The sequence below is a fragment of the Lissotriton helveticus genome, chromosome 4_1 (genome assembly GCF_964261635.1).
Source record: "Lissotriton helveticus chromosome 4_1, aLisHel1.1, whole genome shotgun sequence".
Lineage (NCBI taxonomy): Eukaryota > Metazoa > Chordata > Amphibia > Caudata > Salamandridae > Lissotriton > Lissotriton helveticus.
In genome coordinates, this window is record NC_136063.1 from 1,891,320,058 (window position 1) to 1,891,339,471 (window position 19,414).

Here is a 19,414-nt window from a genome sequence, read left to right on the forward strand (position 1 = left end):
TCTTAGCATATGAAGTTTTCTAATGAAGTTAATTGTTTTTTTGTTTTTTTAAGTCAGCGAATGCAGCCTGCTGTGCATCCTGAAGAGCAAATTATATGTTTAAGAACCAGAGAAGGAACAACTGTGCCTAGACTGCAGGCTATTTTACATAAACCTATTATTACGAAATTGCATTAGCACCCACTGATGATCGCCTCAATGGCATTTGGCACCATCTAAAAATGACAATTTGCGCTGGTTGACCAGTGGAAATCGCGATGCAAATTTTACTTATCTATCTTATCTTATTTTAAACAATGGGCATTGGTGCAAATAGGTAATACCGCAATAGGTCGAAATGGTGAAGTATATATTCAACTGGGCTGTTTACATGCTGTGCAAAGGCAACTTTACCTACGTAAACAGAGCGCATGTGAAACATGAACACAATGGGGCAAAGAGCACCATTCTGTTACTGATTGCTCACAACAAGTGGAACTCACTTTAGTATTCTGGTGTGGACCGGAATGCTCGTCGCCTACTCTCTCATTGAAATGTGACTGCTTTACATTCAAAGACTAATGTATTTTCTCCATGAGAGGTTCAGTTTTTAGGGGTCCTATATCCAGGCAAAGGAAGTGTTGCCTGTATTGTCGGTCAGTGGTCAAGTTTAGTCTGCTCCACACTTTCAGAAAGATTTCCAGTGTTTAATTTAAACTTGTGGTTGGAGGTGAGGCCCACCGGAATCCATTTTTGGGAACTTGCACTTATTTTTCCTCAACAGACTTAGACCTAGAGCAAGAGAAAGAAAAGCAAACAAGGGGGAAATCAGGAGGAAGATAAAGACAGATAAGCATTGGCAAGAGCAAGAGCTTTTGGCTTTGCCAGTGTGTTTGAGCCACGTTCTACATCAGGGTGGCTGCTGTTCAGCATGACTAAAAGTTAGGGGCATAGAGGAGAGTGGAGCAGAGCAGAGTGGAGTAGAGTGGCAAAGAGTGGAGGGGCATAGAGTGGAGTGGCATGGCCTAGAGTTGCCTAGAGTGACGTGGTGTAGGAGGGAGTGGCGTATAGTGGAATAGAGTGGTGTAGAGTGTCATGGAGTGGAGTAAAGTGTCTTAGTGGAGGGCCCTAGACTTGAGGGGCATAGAGTAAAGTGTTGTAGAGTAAAGTGGTGTGGTGTGGTGTAGAGTGGAGTGGTGTACAGTATCATAGCGTAGACTTGAGCAAAGTGGCGTGGCATAAAAGAGAGTGGGCTAAAGTGGCATGGAGTACTGTAGGATGGCGTAGAATGACAAAGAGTGTGGTAGAATGGAGTGGCATAGAGTGGAGTGATGTATAGTGGGATAATGGAGGGGGCATAGATTGGAGGGGCACAGGGTTGGGGGCATACAGTGAAGTAATGTGTTGTAGAGTGAAGTAAAGTGTTGTGCAGGGCGTGGCATAGATTAGCCTTGAGTAAGGTGTCAGAGTGGCATTGTGTGTTGTAGAGTGGCATAGAGTGTCGCAGAGTGGAGTTGAGTGGTGTGGTGTAGAGTGGAATACAGTGGCATACAGTGAAGTGGCATAGAGTGGAGTGTGGATGAGTGGAGTTGAGTATTTCAAAGTGTCATACAGTAGAGTGGAAGAGAGTGGCGTAGAGTGGAGTGGCATAGAGTTGAGTGGAGTATGTATGCATGGTGTGTTAGTACTCCACCATTACAGACAACACATTTTCAATTGAATTGACCATTACAATCTCAAATACAGTTTTACTGAAAAAACGACATAATACACAAAAGTATTGTGGAATTGGTGTATTGATTTGTTATATTGTATTAAAATATTTTTCCACCATACTTACAAATTTTTTTTTAAAGTGCTTCATTTGTGCTTTTCTAATTCTGATTTATTCTGAAATATTTGCACTGTTCATTAACAGACATTTACTGTTTGTTATGTGTACTTTGAAGTCAGAGAAAGAAAAGTAATTTGACCTCGGTCTTTGAGTTCATAGCAAATGTGACAAGATAAGAACAAAATTTAAAGGTACGAGCATAATTTACTTTTCTCATTCAAAGTAAAAAAAAAAGAACTCACGTCTGCGTTAGTCAGCTTTGAGATGTCGGACTGTTGTCCAATGTAATACTGGATTCCCTCCAAAGCGCCTTCCAAGGTCACGCCTCTAATTAGAAGGATAAGCAGCACCACGTAGGGAAAGATAGCAGTAAAATACACAACCTGCAGCAGAAGACACGTCAAAATTAACAGAGATGATGAAAAACATACTGAGATGTTATTCCCATTTTGATATCACAAAACACAAATTTTTAGATATATGAGTACTTCATATTTGATTGATTTTATTACTGTATTCATCGTGTGATGTCTATTCCCTGAAACACACCAGCTAAGACAACAGTGGAACTCAAGCTCATTTTTAGGATGACCGCAACAGAACCCAGAAAAATCCTGCCTCCTGCCTTCGCTACAGTAGAGCATAGCTAATTATTAAGTACTCCACCAGAGGCAGTAGTTGCTGAGGCAAATATTTTACAAACCATATTCACCTATTTCGTTATCTCTCTGTTACACAGATATGTTCATTTATTAAAACTGAATTGCCGGTGGGTGATTTTTAGGAAAGTTATTGGGCCTAAATCCCAAACTGTATTTTGTAGTACATACAGCATTATCACAAACCAGTGGCGGCTCGCACAGGCAACACTGTGGGGCGGTGAGGCGGGGCCGGGGCAGGCGGGATGGAGAGGCAGTGGTGTTCGACGGGAAAGAAAGTAAATAAATAAATAAATAAAACCACTTACCTTGCGCTTGCTGCATCGCCAAGTCGGTGGTGCAACAAGAGCAAGGGAAGTGGTTTTATTTATTTATTTCTTTACTTTCACCTTTCCCGTCGTATGCCGAACTCCACTATTTAACCAAAGACTACAGCTGGAAGCTATGACCTTTTGAGTGCTCTGGGCAAGAGTACGTTAAAGCAACCCTCGCGGTATTCTCTAAGGTCATGTTGTGTAGCTATTTCTAACAGAGATATGCTTTTTACACATACTGAATTTCACATCCCCTGGCAATACCAGCATGGCATATCAAGACGCTGTACTGTGATTAGTGTGAATAGAGATGCTGATTAAGGCACAGTGCATACAGGCCACAGATATTGGATGTAAGTAGAATACCTAAGGCATGAGTGTAGGTTGTACCATGTCTAATCTTCTGACGAACAGGGTCAAATTATATAATCACAATACCCAAACAATTTACTGAAATAAAATGAAAATATTTAAGTTGAATGGCGGATATGGTTATGAATAAAAACTGAAGCACACTAAAAATTAAATAGTTATGGGTAGTTTTGCAGAAAAATTCCTCTGCCATTGCTGTACTGCTGGTGTGGCTCACTGGTTAGAGGCAGCAGACCCGGGAGCAGAAGTCGGCCCGGGACCAGGGTTCAATTCCCGACGCGGCAGGGTCGTGGACCAGGGTCAGCGGACTTGACAATTCTCGCCTCGGTGCCTACTCTAACCTGGGGTCCCACTCGGCAACTCTGGGCATTAGCTTGCCTAATCTCCGCAACGGCCCAATTAACGCCGGGGATGCCTGGCTCCACCTTGGGGATTCCCAGTAGGGACCATCCCACAGGGAAAGCCAGGACGGGTTCCCCAGCGGTATACAGCACCGGGACGCCCCTTTGCTGGGGCAGCTGTGCGCTTTACAAGTATACGACATTTAACATTTAACTTGCAAAATCATACAAAACACCAAAGATGACATTATTAATATTATCAGCGATAATTTTATGTTCGACATAACCAAAGACATAATTGGCAATTCATGCAGGGCATGTGGTGCAAAGGATATTTGCTGTGGCCATGCCCTACATGTAACTAACCCTGGGTGGTTACCTCCGCTCGCGGAGTTTGCAGGGTTTACCGCACTTTGCATTACCGGAGCTCGCAAAGTTCTGATAAAATCTGCTCTGTGTAGCAGAGCAGAATTTTTTCGCAACGTCAAGTTGGCAAACGCGAGCATGGAAAATCAAATTTCCGGCGAGATTTCTCAACACGGGGGCTCAGGTTTCTCATTGCGAGTGGTAGCAAATGCTCGCGACTGCTCTCATTGAGAAACAGCCCGCTTGTGTTAAGAAAGCTGCCGCTCGAGTAAAAATCTACTCGAGCGGCAGAAAAGGAAAGCAGGGACCGCTTGCACTGTACAAGGTGCCGTTCGCAATGATTGGACAGTGCGGACAAGCATCCGGCATTGTGCAATCACCGCGAACAGCATTTTTCTATCGTACTCTGCCACTTGTGGAGCTCCGCGTAGTGCAGCAGAGTTTTATTTGCACTTCGCCGAGTTCCGCATAGTGCAACTCCTGCCCAGGGTTACATGTAACAGACAGCATGAATTCATCTATGCCCTCTTCCCACAAATACGTAAGTGCAAACTATACATATGTAAGTTATGTGAACATAGTCTGATCTTATGGCATTCCCTTTACCCATTACTCAAAGGGGAATGTTGCACGTATGCAAGTAGCAAACAAAGGGCAGGGTTTTAGGCCTTTTTCTCGGTTCATTAAATACAGGAACAAAGAGCTGCCCATACATTGCTTGGAGCACACATGTAGCATGCAAAACAATGTCCTGACTCCTGTACCAATGCACCATTTATTTTTCCATTTGTATTTTTTCTTGCCATAATATGCAGGCCCAACCATAGTCCAAAACATTACCGAAATACTTTTTTAGGTTTTAATATGTTTTTGTCCTACCTAGGTCGGGCAACTAAGAATTTACATTTTCGATTTGTGAACCACAAAGCAGGCTGCAGTCCTGCAGTCCCATCATATTAACTGCTCGTAGAGGGTATTTTTTACATCTATGTGTGTACCTGGTCTACTGAAAAAGTGTCCTACAAACAGATTGGTCAGACTCTTAGTCTACAAATTACGCCCCACCCCAGTCTACAAATCTCAACACTGCTATCGGACTATAAACACAGGTTCAAATGCCTGCCCTGATCCCAGATTCTGACCCCAAGTGCCAATATGCCTATACATTTTTGCTCTCATTGTTAAACATGCTGAACAAAAGTTGGCTAAATTAAAAACTAAAGGGCACTGAATGAATACTTTTGCAAAAAGTCCACTCGGCGTCACAGACGTTAAACAGCCAAAATGCCCTGTAGACAGAAAATTAGATGAACTATGAAAGATTGTTTCTACTTATATACATCCACACCCGTCACATGCTATTTTTCAAATTAACCCTTTAAGGCATGATTATTCTATTTTACTTGTCGCATACTATACCTTTCCAGAAGACTTTATTCCTTTAAACATAGCTGCGCCAACTATGAGCCATGCTAACAGAAGACAAAGAGCCAAGTGCCAGACAACGGTTCCAGTTTCATCCATTCCGCTTGAACGACGAAGTGCCTCCCGTCTGCAAACAACAAAATAAGAAATGAGTACAGCTCCCACTATATGCTGTACACTTGCAATGCTGCTCGCACTTGACAGAGTTAAGAGAGGCTTAGTACCACTGTACCAAGGAATTTTAAACGCTTATGGAAAAACGTTTGGGTCACATTCAACTGGTCTTGGGTGTTTCCACGCGCTCCATGTCTAACAGTTGCTTGGGGAAAACGCTATCAACTTGCTCCTTACATGTGGGAGTTTTAAGAAACCACCTATCTCGACTCCGCTCATGCATTGCTGCCTTTAGTATCCCTTCCCTGCTGTCTTTAATGTCCCTTCCTTTCTAAGTCGATATCATCTTGATTACCCGTGTCTAAGACCATTTACTTCGCCTTCCACTCCTCTCTGTCCAACCACCTTTCTTTTCCACCTCTGATTAAGTACCCTACTAATGCTCGCCTTCCATCTGATAAGCTGTCAATTTCTCTGCTTTTTCTCTCTATCCATAGTCCTGCCTCATACACTTAAACCCTCTCTCCATTTTTGCCCCTTCTGCCTTTTTGTCTTCAATTCTATGTCTTATTATGCCTTCTCCTACTTGCTACTTTTGTCCCTTCTCCTTCCCAACATTCTCTCAATGTCTCCAATTTCCTTAACTCCCGCTTTCCATCTCTCTTTCGTGTTTCCTTCTCTCCCCAGTCCTTCTATTTCCATGTCCTTTCTTCATCGAGCCACCTGCCCTGTCCCCTACTTTGGAGACAGGGCACTCATGAAACTCATGAAGTTTCACTGTGCAGAAATCCTGCGGAGTAACATTAAAACTCCATTAGAATCGGCTGAGTTCTGCTAGCGTGCTGAATCGGCACATCATGCTGAATTTTAGCGCTTGAGTAGATTTTCAACTTGAGCGGAAGCTTTCTGCCGCGAATAATCGTGACTGCCCACGACAGCCCACGTTGCGAAAATTTCACGAAGTGACATCCTCGTGCCCAAAAATCACACTAGGGGATGCCAATTCTTGCATGCACTTACCATTGGTGAGTGGGCAAAACTGTGAACTTTGCCAGTGGAGCAGAATTTATTTTCCAGCCCTATCTCTGACTCACTGCTCCTTCAGTTGCAAATAGACACACATTGGTGAAGGGTTTTTCATTTGACATAAAATATCCTTTGAATACATAGGCAAATAGTAGGGTAGATTTTTGGGAGTAGTAACTAAGAATAATGTTACATTTATAAAAATTGATCACAGTTGGAGTAGTATCTATTAACACTTGAGACTTAACCAGAGGCCACGACCAATACTGCACTAGCCCTTGACAAGGGTAGCGATTGTACTGATTCTGCACAGTTTTGTCCTTGATTGTTTATTTCATTATATCCTAAGATCCTAGATTGCCCTGCTTAGAGTGTTTTTGTGCTGTAAGGAAGCAGAAGATTGTTTTTAAAGAAAGGTAGCACTGAGTGAAACCATTGTCTTAAAAATGCTACCCTTCATTGACGGACACAAGCCAACTTCTCACAGAATAATTTGGAACCGGCAAAAGGAATATGCAACCAAGAATGGTACCACACAAGCAAGGCCTACTTGCACAGCTTGCATGTTTACACCCTAGTGTGCAAGGATTCAAGTCTTTAGGACTTTTGTTAAATCCTGATACTCCTGGTCTCATGATACCCTCATGGGCACCTGGTGAATTGTGCTATATATACACATCGTGTATATAAAGGTCTTTCATTAGCATACCTATACGAAGAGCTCGCCTTGTTAATCAGCTTCTTACCAAAAATGTATGAAAAATAGGAATTTATTAAATATATTAGGAAATTATATTTTTTTCAAAGAAGAGGACAATTATGCCATTCTTCAAGTTCCCCAACACGTTTCTCTGGGTGGAAAACCATCAGAGCAGAAGAGTGATCTCAATGAGATCACAGTTGACTGCAGCTATCAATAACGATCAACAGTTGCACTATTGCTAAAAGATTATTTTTGACTAAAGAGAGCAAATCATAGTATAGGAACATCTGTGAATATGCTCTGAGAAGTCATTTGCAGGTTATATTGGCAGTCTCTTCAGAAATACACCTATAGTTACCAATAAATGAAGGAATGTTTACTACTAGTTCAAGAATACTTACTCCCAGTACAGCTTGCTTGGAAGTTCAACATCTAGTTCGAATGTGCTGTTGGCTAGGCAGGTCTGGTTACTTTCTTTCACCCAGGTTAAATTTGCTGTCACTATGTCACCTCCGAAACTTACGTTGCAGAAGCCTGTATGAATACAATATAAATCATGCAAAGCTTATTATGCAACAAGTTAGTTTACTGTCCTTTAAGTCTCAGTATGAATTGCATATTTTATATTTAATTACAAAGATGGTAGCAAGCAACATGTCAGAACAGACCTCATGCATGGGCCCCAACAGAGATGGGATCACACAGAAATTGCAAATTTAGAATTTCCAGCGCAATGGACATACTACTGATAAAAAGCATTTTTACAGTCGAAAACATTTTTCTATTACGATCAATTTCTCATGAATAATCAATAAGACATTTTGCAAGTTTTAAGTTGCGTCATAAAGTTATATCTGAAAATCTTGAAAGAACGTGCCAGGTTTTACATTGAAACTCAGGAAACAAAGTAATGCAAAGTACAGAGTGTCGGAGTCACAAAACCATTTACCACCTTCAGTTCTACATTTATGGATGAAATGACTCTGTTTACACATTCATTAGGTTTTACTAATGCATATTTTGCCCCACAGCGTCTTATAATCACGGCTGGACTAGAGGCTAAATCAATCCTGGAACAATGTTCAAATTGGCCCTACACTGCAGGAGGGTGTAACTAGAACGGGTCCATGGATCATGGTAGGGTCATGGCAACCACACTTGCTCTGAAAGCAGCCCCCTTGCTTGCAGCCCAACTGTTAAATGCAAAAAATGCAAAATGGCCAGGACAACACTACCTACAATCAAGCAGTGGGACAAAGTATGTTTTTAGAGTTTGTGAACATCACCAGACTCGTACGTTTGTAGACATTTGCATAGTCAGCAAAGGAGCAAAGAGCTGGAGTAACTCTCCTTCCTGTGTAAACATTAGAGTGTAAAACCCTCAGTCTTCCGGTTACAGGGAAAGGTGTTTCTCCAAGGTGAGAAATGTTATCCATGCATGGAAAAAAACATAAAATGAAGAAAAACATGCATTTGTCAACTAAGTTGCCCTGGCCCAATGCAGAGATGTGTAATTCATATCACTCTGTGTCAGGGAAATATAAAATGTCATATGATTTTCTCAGTAAAAGGTCTGAAAAGCTGCAGCTTTCCAAGTCTACTACTGTAAATATTTGTGAATTCCCAAATATATACACTCACACCTGTGCATAGAATTATGTGAACGAGTGGAAATGTACAGGGCCTGATTGGGTTTTTAGTGAGCAAAAGACACACACACAGATTCAAAATGTAATCAGCACCATACTTTGAATAAAAGAACCTCTCCCTTACTGCTCAGCCTGATTTATTATATTGTTGCCAGCTTCCAGGTTTATTTTAATGAGCCTATATTGTTGTCCTTCACCTTCTTCATTATTTTCAGACACACTTCCATTACGCTAAGCTCACCATAAGTGCTATGTCATCTTCGGCCTCCACTGTTTCCATCAATATCAGACAAGACCCGATCTCACTGTGAGCCATTTAACCCTGGACATCTTGTTAAGTTCTTCAGCATTTCTTCCTCACAATAATTATGAGTGACCCAAAATTGATGTATGCAGTTTATAATCAACAGGTAGACAGTGATCACACTAAGCAATATCCCATTTACATTTTGTACATTGAGGGTCTTTTTCTACCACCTCTTTGCAGTGTAGATTGGATCTATCCAGGCGTTGAGGTGTACTGACCCTCATTCTATATAGTCTCACAAAACATCATGGTGTGATTGTTGAAATTTTGGCTCAATCTAAGTAGAAAAGTGGAGAATTGCATCTTTATGAACTCATGCTGTGTATGGCCTCTTCCCATCCCTGCTGAAGCACTCAAAGGATTTGGCTGATCCTTTTAGTCAACATCTCCAATGTCACATACAGTAACATAGTCTACAACAGGCAAAAAGCCAAAATGCTACACCAACTGCACCACACATAAATTAAGCTGCTGCCTCAACTTTGACTTATCATGATCAAACCACATCATCCTGGATACGAGAGCTGCAATCGACTGCTAGTGAAATAAATCATTGATTCCAAGACTCTATGTTTGAAACTCAAAATGATCCAGGGCAATTTGTCAAACAACATTACCAGAGTGTTGGCACTTTAACTAGTTACAAGTAGCCTAAGGCCAGTCTCCCAAATCAAGCAGAATGTTCTATGTTGATTACATGAATTTTGAATGCAGATCCATTGATTTGCAGCATTCTGTTTTTTGGAGATCTTTTCCTGCTATACCTCATCCTAAAATCTATCTATATGAAATTCAAAAGACTGTTGAAGACTAACTTGCTTTGTACTCCTTACAGAAGTTCCATGCACTGACCGCATGAGAGCTCCACGAAAAACAAAACTAAATATGTAAAATATGCGAGTATAACTGTATGTATGAGACCTAAATAGCATAAACTTAGCTGGAAAGCAAAATGAGCCTTTGAAGAAAGAAAATGGACTATTACAGGCAGGAAACACCATATGGGTGAAGTATTTTTTCTACTGCTTATAAAGTTATCAAGGTAGCTGTAGGGAGAGCATTCTTTCATCCCGGTCAGTACTTGGGCTTGTGAAGCTGCTACACAGGAGGTGCGCTTTCAATAAACAAATGTAAAGTGCTATCATTTTTAAGATTGGGACTATAAAAATAAAACTTTTACTTAACAAGTGTGTGCCATATACATAAAACAAGAAATTAATAAACATTCACAGTTACATGACGTGCAAGGCAAAGCTAGACAAACCCCAAACACAATGCCTTGACACATTCTCATTGAGTTCAGCATACACTATGAATCTAAAAATCGCTTCAATGCAGAAACAGTGCAAAGATTTTAGGTGCTGCGGACAAAACAGAGTTTGGCCTGCTGGGGGGCTCCCGTTGTTTAAAAAATAAACAATGTTTCCAGTACTTTTACTAAATTTTTTGAAACATGATGCTTTGGGGACAGCTGGGTCTACTTCAAGGGTCAGAGGTTACCAGAGCCAGGAGTAGGATTCAATTTAGACACTAAGGGCACTATACATGAAAGTAAATTGGCTGTATCCTTAAGGTTACAACCAAATTGAACGTTTCTACAACTGCTAGGAATTCACATAAGGATTTCCGATAGGCATAAGCCCTTTTGCAGTGGCAGAGATATTCACCATGAGAGCGGAGATTTCTACAGCCGTAAATCCCACCAGTGGCAAGTCAGTATGTCAAGACATAGCTTGCCTTGAAAGTTTGACAAAGCCCACTTACATTGAAGTTTGTTGCCATTCTCAAATTTTCATCCAATTCCTTTCCATCCTGAAAAAGGTCAGAGATGTATTCCTGGATAGGACTGGCGTAACTCTCCTCCAAAGATGGGAAGCAGGTCAGATTATCCCCAAATTTGATGGGGCATCGTGGAAGGGGTTTCTCCATAGGAAAAAATAACAACAAAAAACAAAAATATGCATTTGCAGAGGGGAATCCATTCCTTCTGTGCAGAGTTGTTCACCACAGAGAACCCCATGTAGAGGAAACAGATTCTCACATTAGAAATCCCACGATTTCCCATGGAATCTGCAGGGAAACCTGAGTCAGGTGCATCTTTCCTTACAAATATTTCAAGGAGTTGGTTAATTCCAAAAAGTAGTAAATCTGCAGCTGCACGTCAATATAAACCTGTGGGTGTAGATTTACAGTTTTCTATATGAACAGGGCCGCATATACATTCCAATTCCAAAAATGTCTCTCTTACGTAGACTTGTTTTCAACTTTCTTCTGAAATTATAGCAAATGTAATTTGAAAAAAAATAAGGTATTGCTGTATTAAATATATCAGCCATTTAGTGTGTTAATGCTACAACGCAGAAAAAGTTATGAGTCATAGAAAAACAAGACAAAAATGTCAAAATGACACTGAACCTACCTTTGGGTGTTTTACTGCATATCGTATCGTTCAACCCTTCCCACTTGGAGCAGTCAGACCACGGAAGCACACTTGTGAACGAGGCAAAGAGATAATAAAGACTGTAGGCGATTATGACATTATAATAAATAGTCACTAGCGTTGAAATAAGGACCATTGTCACTCCCACACCTGCAAAGGAAAACACATGGAAGAAGGAACAAAGTTATATTAAGGTAGAGGGAAAAATAAATTAACTGTCTAGGTTTCAGGCAGGTTTACTTAATCATACAGTAAAATACTTTGTTATAAGGTTGAATCACAGACAAAATAGACATAATGTTGTAACTTTTAAGTTCATAGCCACATATATTCAAAATAATTCTTTGTAAGCCAAAGTTCAGCCTTTCTCTTGTTATTTCTGCTGTTTTGCTAGCTGTTAAAGCACTCTTTGAAATACTTTCAACTGGGTTTTAGCTGATGTGGCAGTACTTTTGACAGTGTTTACTCTTGTTAACAACTAAAGATGTTTCTGGTTTGGAAATGCTATAAATACATGGAGTCAAGTTTTCATCTTACCACACAGGCTGTATGTGATTTCATAGAAAAACAATTTAGTGGAATCCCATTACTGAGAAACTATTTCATCTAGACGGTTTAATGGAAGTTTTCGGGATGAATAGCATTTACCATTTAATAGAAGCCAATTCATAGAAAGTCTTTTTTTTCAAATTCACTTCTGCATACCTATTTTTAAGGTGTAGAAGAAATTACTCACTTTCAAAATCATTTTAGCCAAAGAAATGTATTTCAGTCCCTTATTTCAGTCAGGGTACATTATTTGGGATTAATATATTTTACATTGTCAAGCAATTACTTTGGATATTTTTAATTCACTGAACACTCACCACCCCTATAAGCATTCATCTCTGCTCCCTAAAATGGCCTCCCCATACATAAACTACACCCATCTCTGACCCTAAACTCCAACCATTCCTGAACCTTAAAGCCCTTTCTTCTCCTAAACTCTACCCAACTCTTAACCTAAAATCCCTCAATACCACTAAAGAACACACATTTCGGAACCCTAAAAATGAATTTCTATGCCTAAACCCCACCCATCCTTAATCCCCTTAATCCCACACCACCCCTAAAACTCCACTCATCCCTGAACCCTAAGAAACCCTCGCCACCTCCTGAAAATCCCCATTACCGACCCCATAAACCCTCACCACCCCTAAACTCCGACATTCCTTAAACCTACAAACACTTTCTACATATAAACTCCACCTATCCCTGAACCCTTAAAATCCCTCATTACCTTAAATGCCACCCATTCCTAAACACTAAAAACTATTTACCACCCCGAAATTCTAACCATCACTGAATCTTAAAAACATTCACCAGCCTGAAACTCCACATATGCCTGATTTCTTAAAAACCCTCACCAGCCCTAAACCCCAACCACCCCTAACCCTAAAACTCTAAAAAAAAGAAAACCCTCATCACGCCTGAACAGCTACCATTCAGGAACAAAAAAAACTCATTACGCCTAATCTTCCCCAAAGAGTGTGATTTGGGGTGTTTCCTTAAAATTGTCTTTCCTTTAAAATGTTTCCTTTCAGTTTTGATTTATTTGTGTTTCCTTAAAATTGGTTTTCCATGATTTGGTTTTCCCAATGTGGTTTCTCAGTTTTCGTTTTTCCCTAATTCACATGTTGTGTGTCGATTTAGATACCATATATAGGTTTCCGGATTCATGCCCTTATATGGGCACAATTCGCATTGCACTTGTTCAAGGATAGAAATCCTACCCTTATTTGGGCATTTTCCATGCTAACCAAATACAGGCATGGACACCTACATCCGTCCATCAACGTCACGAGTTGTTGGAAAACCAAACTCTTAAGGCTTTAGCATTTCCCCTTGCTCGGATTATTGATTTCTCTAAGAACTCATTTATTATACATGAACATCTATTCCTTAGGGGTTCCTTCACGACGTTCTTCTGCGCGACTTTTACGTTAATACTAGCATTCCTAAACACCTTCAAGGTATAAATATACCTTCACTTGCCATGGCAAACCATGGTCTTGCTGCATACTTGCAGGACACTGTTTGCAATGGCAAGTTCATCCTCCTCGCATAGAATCCAGCTCCAGTGTTTCTGACTCCCCTTGCGGGGTGTTAGAGATCGAGACCCGGAAAGAGATTCCAACCTCATTCATTCTAAGGTATGGAGCGGACTAGGCCCTAGAGGGACTTTTGGCAAATCTTGGCAACACCAATCTAAACTATAGCCCAACTAGACTAAAGACGAACAGCACCTATTTCTTATCTCGTACTACACTTAGGTTAGGTACACTGGGGTAGAACTAGCCAGAAGCACCAGATGAGTATTCACATTTTAGCCTGTGTTATTTATGTATGTATTTTTATGAACATATTTCAAAGCTACAAGCCATGCTATTGCAGTATTATTTTTTCTTACTGCTAACGCTGTACGTATTTTACTTCGCATACTGTCTTACGATTGTAGCAGTTCATATCTCTTGCACGAGAAATAAGACTGTTCAATAAACCCTTTTTATTGAAACGCCCGTCTATCTATTTCTGTGTAACTCTGTAGAAACGAAGCATGCACGATTGACTGAGTGAAACTGTTATCTATTGTTTCCACGATGCTGAGATTGTTCCGATTCTAACTGAAACAAAGTTGTCATGTTTATGTGGTTGTCGGTAACTAATCCCTTTTTGTTTATTCGAGAAGTTTCTAGTGACCTCTGAGTGAGCTGGTAATTAAGTTTAATGTACTTGATAGAGACATACTGACCTCAGTTCTATGTCAAAACTATAGGGTATCTTAATCCAATGCGCAGAACCTATCAGGGATATAGGAACTACACTACACACATGCATTATCTTACTACTTTATAGCACGTTAACCCCAACAGAGCGATAAACACTTCATTAAAAAAACAATATTCAGGTACTTTTGACTACAACCTCATCTCTCACCTGTAAAAAGGAAGCAACCGTTTTGAAACAGAAAGAAAACCTACTTCATTTTGAAATGCTGCAGCAGCGAAGAAAACAACAATTTTCATTTGTACACACAGCCTTGTGCACAGGAAGTGAATGATTGTAAAACTGTCTTCTTCAGCATTATATCTCTTAGAATAATTCTAGTGCAGTAGGTCTTCATGAAACCCTACGCTATTCACTGGCAGCCGTTTTAGGAACAAGACAGAGTGATGTCTGATTTGCAACTGTAATGAGACTTGTTTCAAGTCCTGGGTACGAATTTCCCAGATAGATATTGACCGACGCTGAACCAATCAAAATGCAGAACACTGGTGATGAACAGTTCTCTAAATAAAATAACCATTGCTGTTATGTTTAGCTTGCTGCATTATTTTCCTTTCTGTACCCAAACACCTTCACTTGGAGCAACATGTGTCGGTTGTCTAGAGCAGGAAAACGCAAGAAAACAGAAGAATTAAAAGCTTCACTTTATAACTTGTGTTGAGACCTTTCATGAGAATAACAACGTCAGAACACAAAAACAAGGGCTCTGTGCCTGGAGGATTTGTGTGTAATGACTTATAAGGATGAGTCATAGCAACACATTCCAACACATTAGTAAGGATTGGTGACTGCCTGGATTAGACAGCTGTAGAGAGGAGAGATGCATAGCTGCCTGCCGCCTACTTTACACAAAGTCCATCATAACACCACCCTGACACAAAAAAGTCCTGAGTGTTGAAAGAGAATGAACAACCCTCCACATTCACCTCTGTCTTCAGCTAGAGCTTCTCACCCACAGAAAACATGTTGAATCCTAGACACACTTAACATCAAACAAACCCACTCAGGATATCAAGAATTCTGTCAGAAAGAAGCAAACCCTGCTTAGTGCTTCTGAGCTGTATTATCAGAAAATAAAGCATTGGGTCAAATAAATTTGCTTTACACAGGTCAGATGCAAACAGAAAAGCTCTTGGCTCTGCGCTGCACCAGCAAAGCCCACCATGATACAGCCCCAGGTATTTGTATGTCCTACAGGTTGAAGGCAGGTATTTTTAGTGATATTGCAAATCACTCGGTTATATTACTGCTATATTGAACGCTGTACGTATCGGTGTTCATCTGTCCCAATAAACCAACTACAGTCAACCAATGAGGGGTCTCATATGGCATGTTTAACCCGATATAATTCTCTGTAAGAAAGCATGGCATAAAGACACGAAAGTAATGACATGATGCATCATGATATGAGAACATATAGTAAATATTGAAAATATGAAGACGACATGTAACATATCAAATATCTCATTTCTGTTAGCTTGATACTCAAGTCCCTGGTGCATGTTGTATAGAAACTGAAAACTTTTAGGTTAATAAACTCATAGATACTTGGAAAGGAAGTCCCCACCATCCCAGAGCCTTCTAACCTCTAACAGACACCATGACACCATAACCAATATAAATCCATATCTATCATGTTTTCCATTCTATGTCTCCTCATTAACAAAAGGGTCCCCACACTGACCTTCAGTCGGCACCAATAATATATGCAGGGCTGTTTCAATAGATTTTTCTGTGGCAATGTATTAACTCTGACCCTGGTGATGTTGAATAGTGTTTGGGATATCAGTAGTAATCGACTATTTATAACTTAAAAAAACAAGTCCATGCTGTTATGTAGACACAAACAATGTTACTCCTATATCTTTATCCATTAAAAGGGATATTTTATGGCTCCCCTTATCCTCCTACTTAACAACCATTGCTTCATCTTTGGCCAGTTTATCTTCTAACCCAGATGAAGTTCGGAAACCTCCATGAATTCATTGTTGTCTTTACATCTTTTATTTTTCAGATTTACTCCTTGTTCTTTCTCCTTTTATCTTTCTCATTATTGCAATTTTGAATGTTATGCCTTATAGTTTACTTGCTATTGTTTCTTGTTGATGTATTAGGATTTATGATTCAGATAATTTTCTTACTTGTACTGTTTTATTAAGATACCCCCCTTTTTCCCTCCCCCTTTAGTAATTATCAGATTATATTTTTGTTATTTACTGTATAATATTATTCTTCCGATGTATATTATACCCTTTCTTTCAATAAACTTTAAACTTAAAAAAAATACCAAGTCCAACCAGGACTACAGGACAGTACTCGAAGTACTGAAACGCTTCAAGAGATATCTTGACAGCTGTTGACAATTTGGACATTTGATTTTCAAATGAAACGGGCGTGCATTTTGATTTTTGTTGGATGAAGCACTTCTGATAAACATTTACCTTTTCTATTTCTACTACAAAGCCAGTTCTCAAATTACACAATCCTCAAAGTTCAGAGTTTACAGTACACTCCATTGTCTTAAAATTGTGTAGATATTTGCTGGCAATCTGCAAAAGATTTGTAGATTGGATTTTTATAACTACCCCAACACGGACAAAGACAGCATATGGTTTACAGGCGTGTACTCAGTAAGTCAGTCCTTCATATGTTAATTTTTTTTAATCCAAAGTCATCTTGGTTAAATCAGTGTCAGAAAACAGAAACAAAAACCACAAAAATGCTCACCTTCAAATGCTGGCAGTATTTTCCACACCGAAACAGGCCCTAAACTGGCAAACTGGCCCAGGGAACATTCCAAGAAAAATAAGGGTAGTCCAGCAAGTGCCAGCATAACTGCGTATGGAATGAGAAATGCACCTGAAAAATACAATTGGAGTAAGAAAACAGTTTAGCAACACGAAATCAGTGCACGGTGATCCTCTTTCCCAGGTATATTAGAGGCAAGGCTCCCTTTCATGTGATTGTGGATACTGAAATGCACAATTATCACACATCATAATTTTTCGTAAAACACATGGAGAATTATTTTGTTTAATTCAATAGTTTCTTTTATTTGAATTACTGAAAATCTAGACTGGGAGTATGTCAAAATATGCACACTAATTCGCTACTTCAACAGAGTAATAGGATAGTTGAAGAAAATATTATTTACACTCTCGATATCTCATTAGAGAATAAATTCATCCACTTCGATCGTGTTTCAGTCTTGGAAGAACTTGTCCACTGTATATTCCGGAAAAGATTAATCTGTGAATAGTGTGCAAACTAGGTAAATGCATCCAAAGGTTATTTTAAAAAGAGATTCTATGTGACATATGCAATATAACGTTGTTGACTGTTAGTTGCCCGGCATTTTGAAAAACATTGTTTCACTAGAAGTTTCCTTCAGTTTACAGCCAAAACAATATGCATCAACGCCTCTTAAAATGTGTGAATAATGCAGCGTTCAAAATGTTCACAGTTTGACTAAATGAATGTTATGTGGTATCCTGATACTCACTCTGAGAGATTTATTATACTGAAGATTTTAAATATCACTTTATATCCCTAGCACAGCCAACAAGCACTTTGATTAACAGTGGGATGCTGGCAACCGTTCAGAGTGCATTAGTTCATGGCTGTAAGTGTGTGGTTGAAGTGCATGAGGCTCAGAGATAAATAACGCAGCGCAGGGCCACAAGCCATTTGGCTGTGCTAATTCCAAAACAATGAGATGTGTCATATTTACAACAATATGACGGTTTCCTTTGCTCTCTCCTGCGCTGGCGCACTATTAGCTGCCATGCGCTGACTGCCTGTGTCACAGGGATGATTGTTTTTGGGCAGGAAGGGACACCTTCCAGCACAATAACAATCGCAAGTGGTGATTACCTCTTCCTAGGTTCCTATGTGTGCTGCACAGTTAGTGCATTTTACTAATATATTAGAAGGAAAGATATGGCAAAGTGCAATACATTCACATGCTTTGAAGGTTCAACTTAATTAAGTATTGGCTTATTCCCATGCTGATGTTTGCAGAATGTAACTGTAAGAATTGAATGAGTACGCACATTGGGTCTGATTCACAGAACATGTAGTTTTTCTCCTGTACATTTACTACCACACGTAGGCGTGTCTATATTTGTTAGCTATTTTCCATTTCTGAGTTTAGATCTACATTTAAGTGTAGACTTACACGTTTCCACCCCCTCCATTCTGGGAGTGAAGACCTCTAAGACTGGATTCATGAGTGTAAAGTTACTTCTAGTAACTTTTCACTACCTGGGTGGAGTTCTGCCTATAGAAAAGTATAGGGGAAAATATTAAAGATTATTGGGGCATTTTATCAAGACACATATCGCCGCTTTTTTGGCACATAGAGCAGAAAAAGCGAAGATTTTAATATCGCACAATCATCAAGGCGGCGCTAACATGCATTAGCCCATGTTAGCTGCTGTTTTCCGAACGCCTAGACTCGCATCGCTAATTAGATGCAAAGTAGGCATTCCTCACATAATATCCTTGTAAAACATTGCTAACACAGCATCGCGATATTTACAAGGATGCCCCATAGCCGCGAAGTGATGATGAACGTTGCGCTAATGCCCCTTAACGCTGGATTTTTACTCCTGCTAAAATTTTTACTCAGCTATCTGTGACATGGGAGGTGGATTGCAAAGCTAGGTCCACACCTGCCTATTATCAAGGATTTTGTGATTGCAGGATAATTATCGCTGCTTTTCACACGTTCATGCATGTTCACACCCTCTATCACTGGATTTCACATCGCCTTGGTGAAAGGCGTTGATAATACGCCGCTAACCTAGCGCAGGAATCCAGCGATAGACGGCGGTGATGTAAATCGCACTAAGCGCTATTTGCGATAATCACTGTATGTCCTTGGTAGTATGCCCCTATTATTCTTTAAAAAAAGTTATTTTCTGGATCTGACATGCCCCTCTATCCTACAAGGGCCTGAATCTCAGAAAACGCTTTATAAATTAAAAACTCCTCCTAGGTGATTCATGGTGGGAATTCAGGAGCACAATTAAGGCAATAGATAACTGCAAATCGAGCT

General features: G+C 40.0%; 1 protein-coding gene across 1 annotated transcript in view; it reads right to left on the bottom strand.

Moving 5' to 3' along the window:
• The window catches only part of LOC144829415 (sodium- and chloride-dependent neutral and basic amino acid transporter B(0+)-like), a 54,823-nt gene that overhangs the window by 21,456 nt on the left and 13,953 nt on the right, over window positions 1–19,414 (bottom strand). Inside the window, exons 3-7 of the mRNA XM_078688537.1 lie at window positions 17,083–17,214; window positions 11,509–11,679; window positions 7,535–7,667; window positions 5,285–5,417; window positions 2,056–2,196 (exon numbers count right to left, since the gene is read on the bottom strand). Coding sequence (XP_078544663.1) covers window positions 2,056–2,196; window positions 5,285–5,417; window positions 7,535–7,667; window positions 11,509–11,679; window positions 17,083–17,214 — 710 coding nt within the window. The remainder of the gene's footprint in view (window positions 1–2,055; window positions 2,197–5,284; window positions 5,418–7,534; window positions 7,668–11,508; window positions 11,680–17,082; window positions 17,215–19,414) is intronic.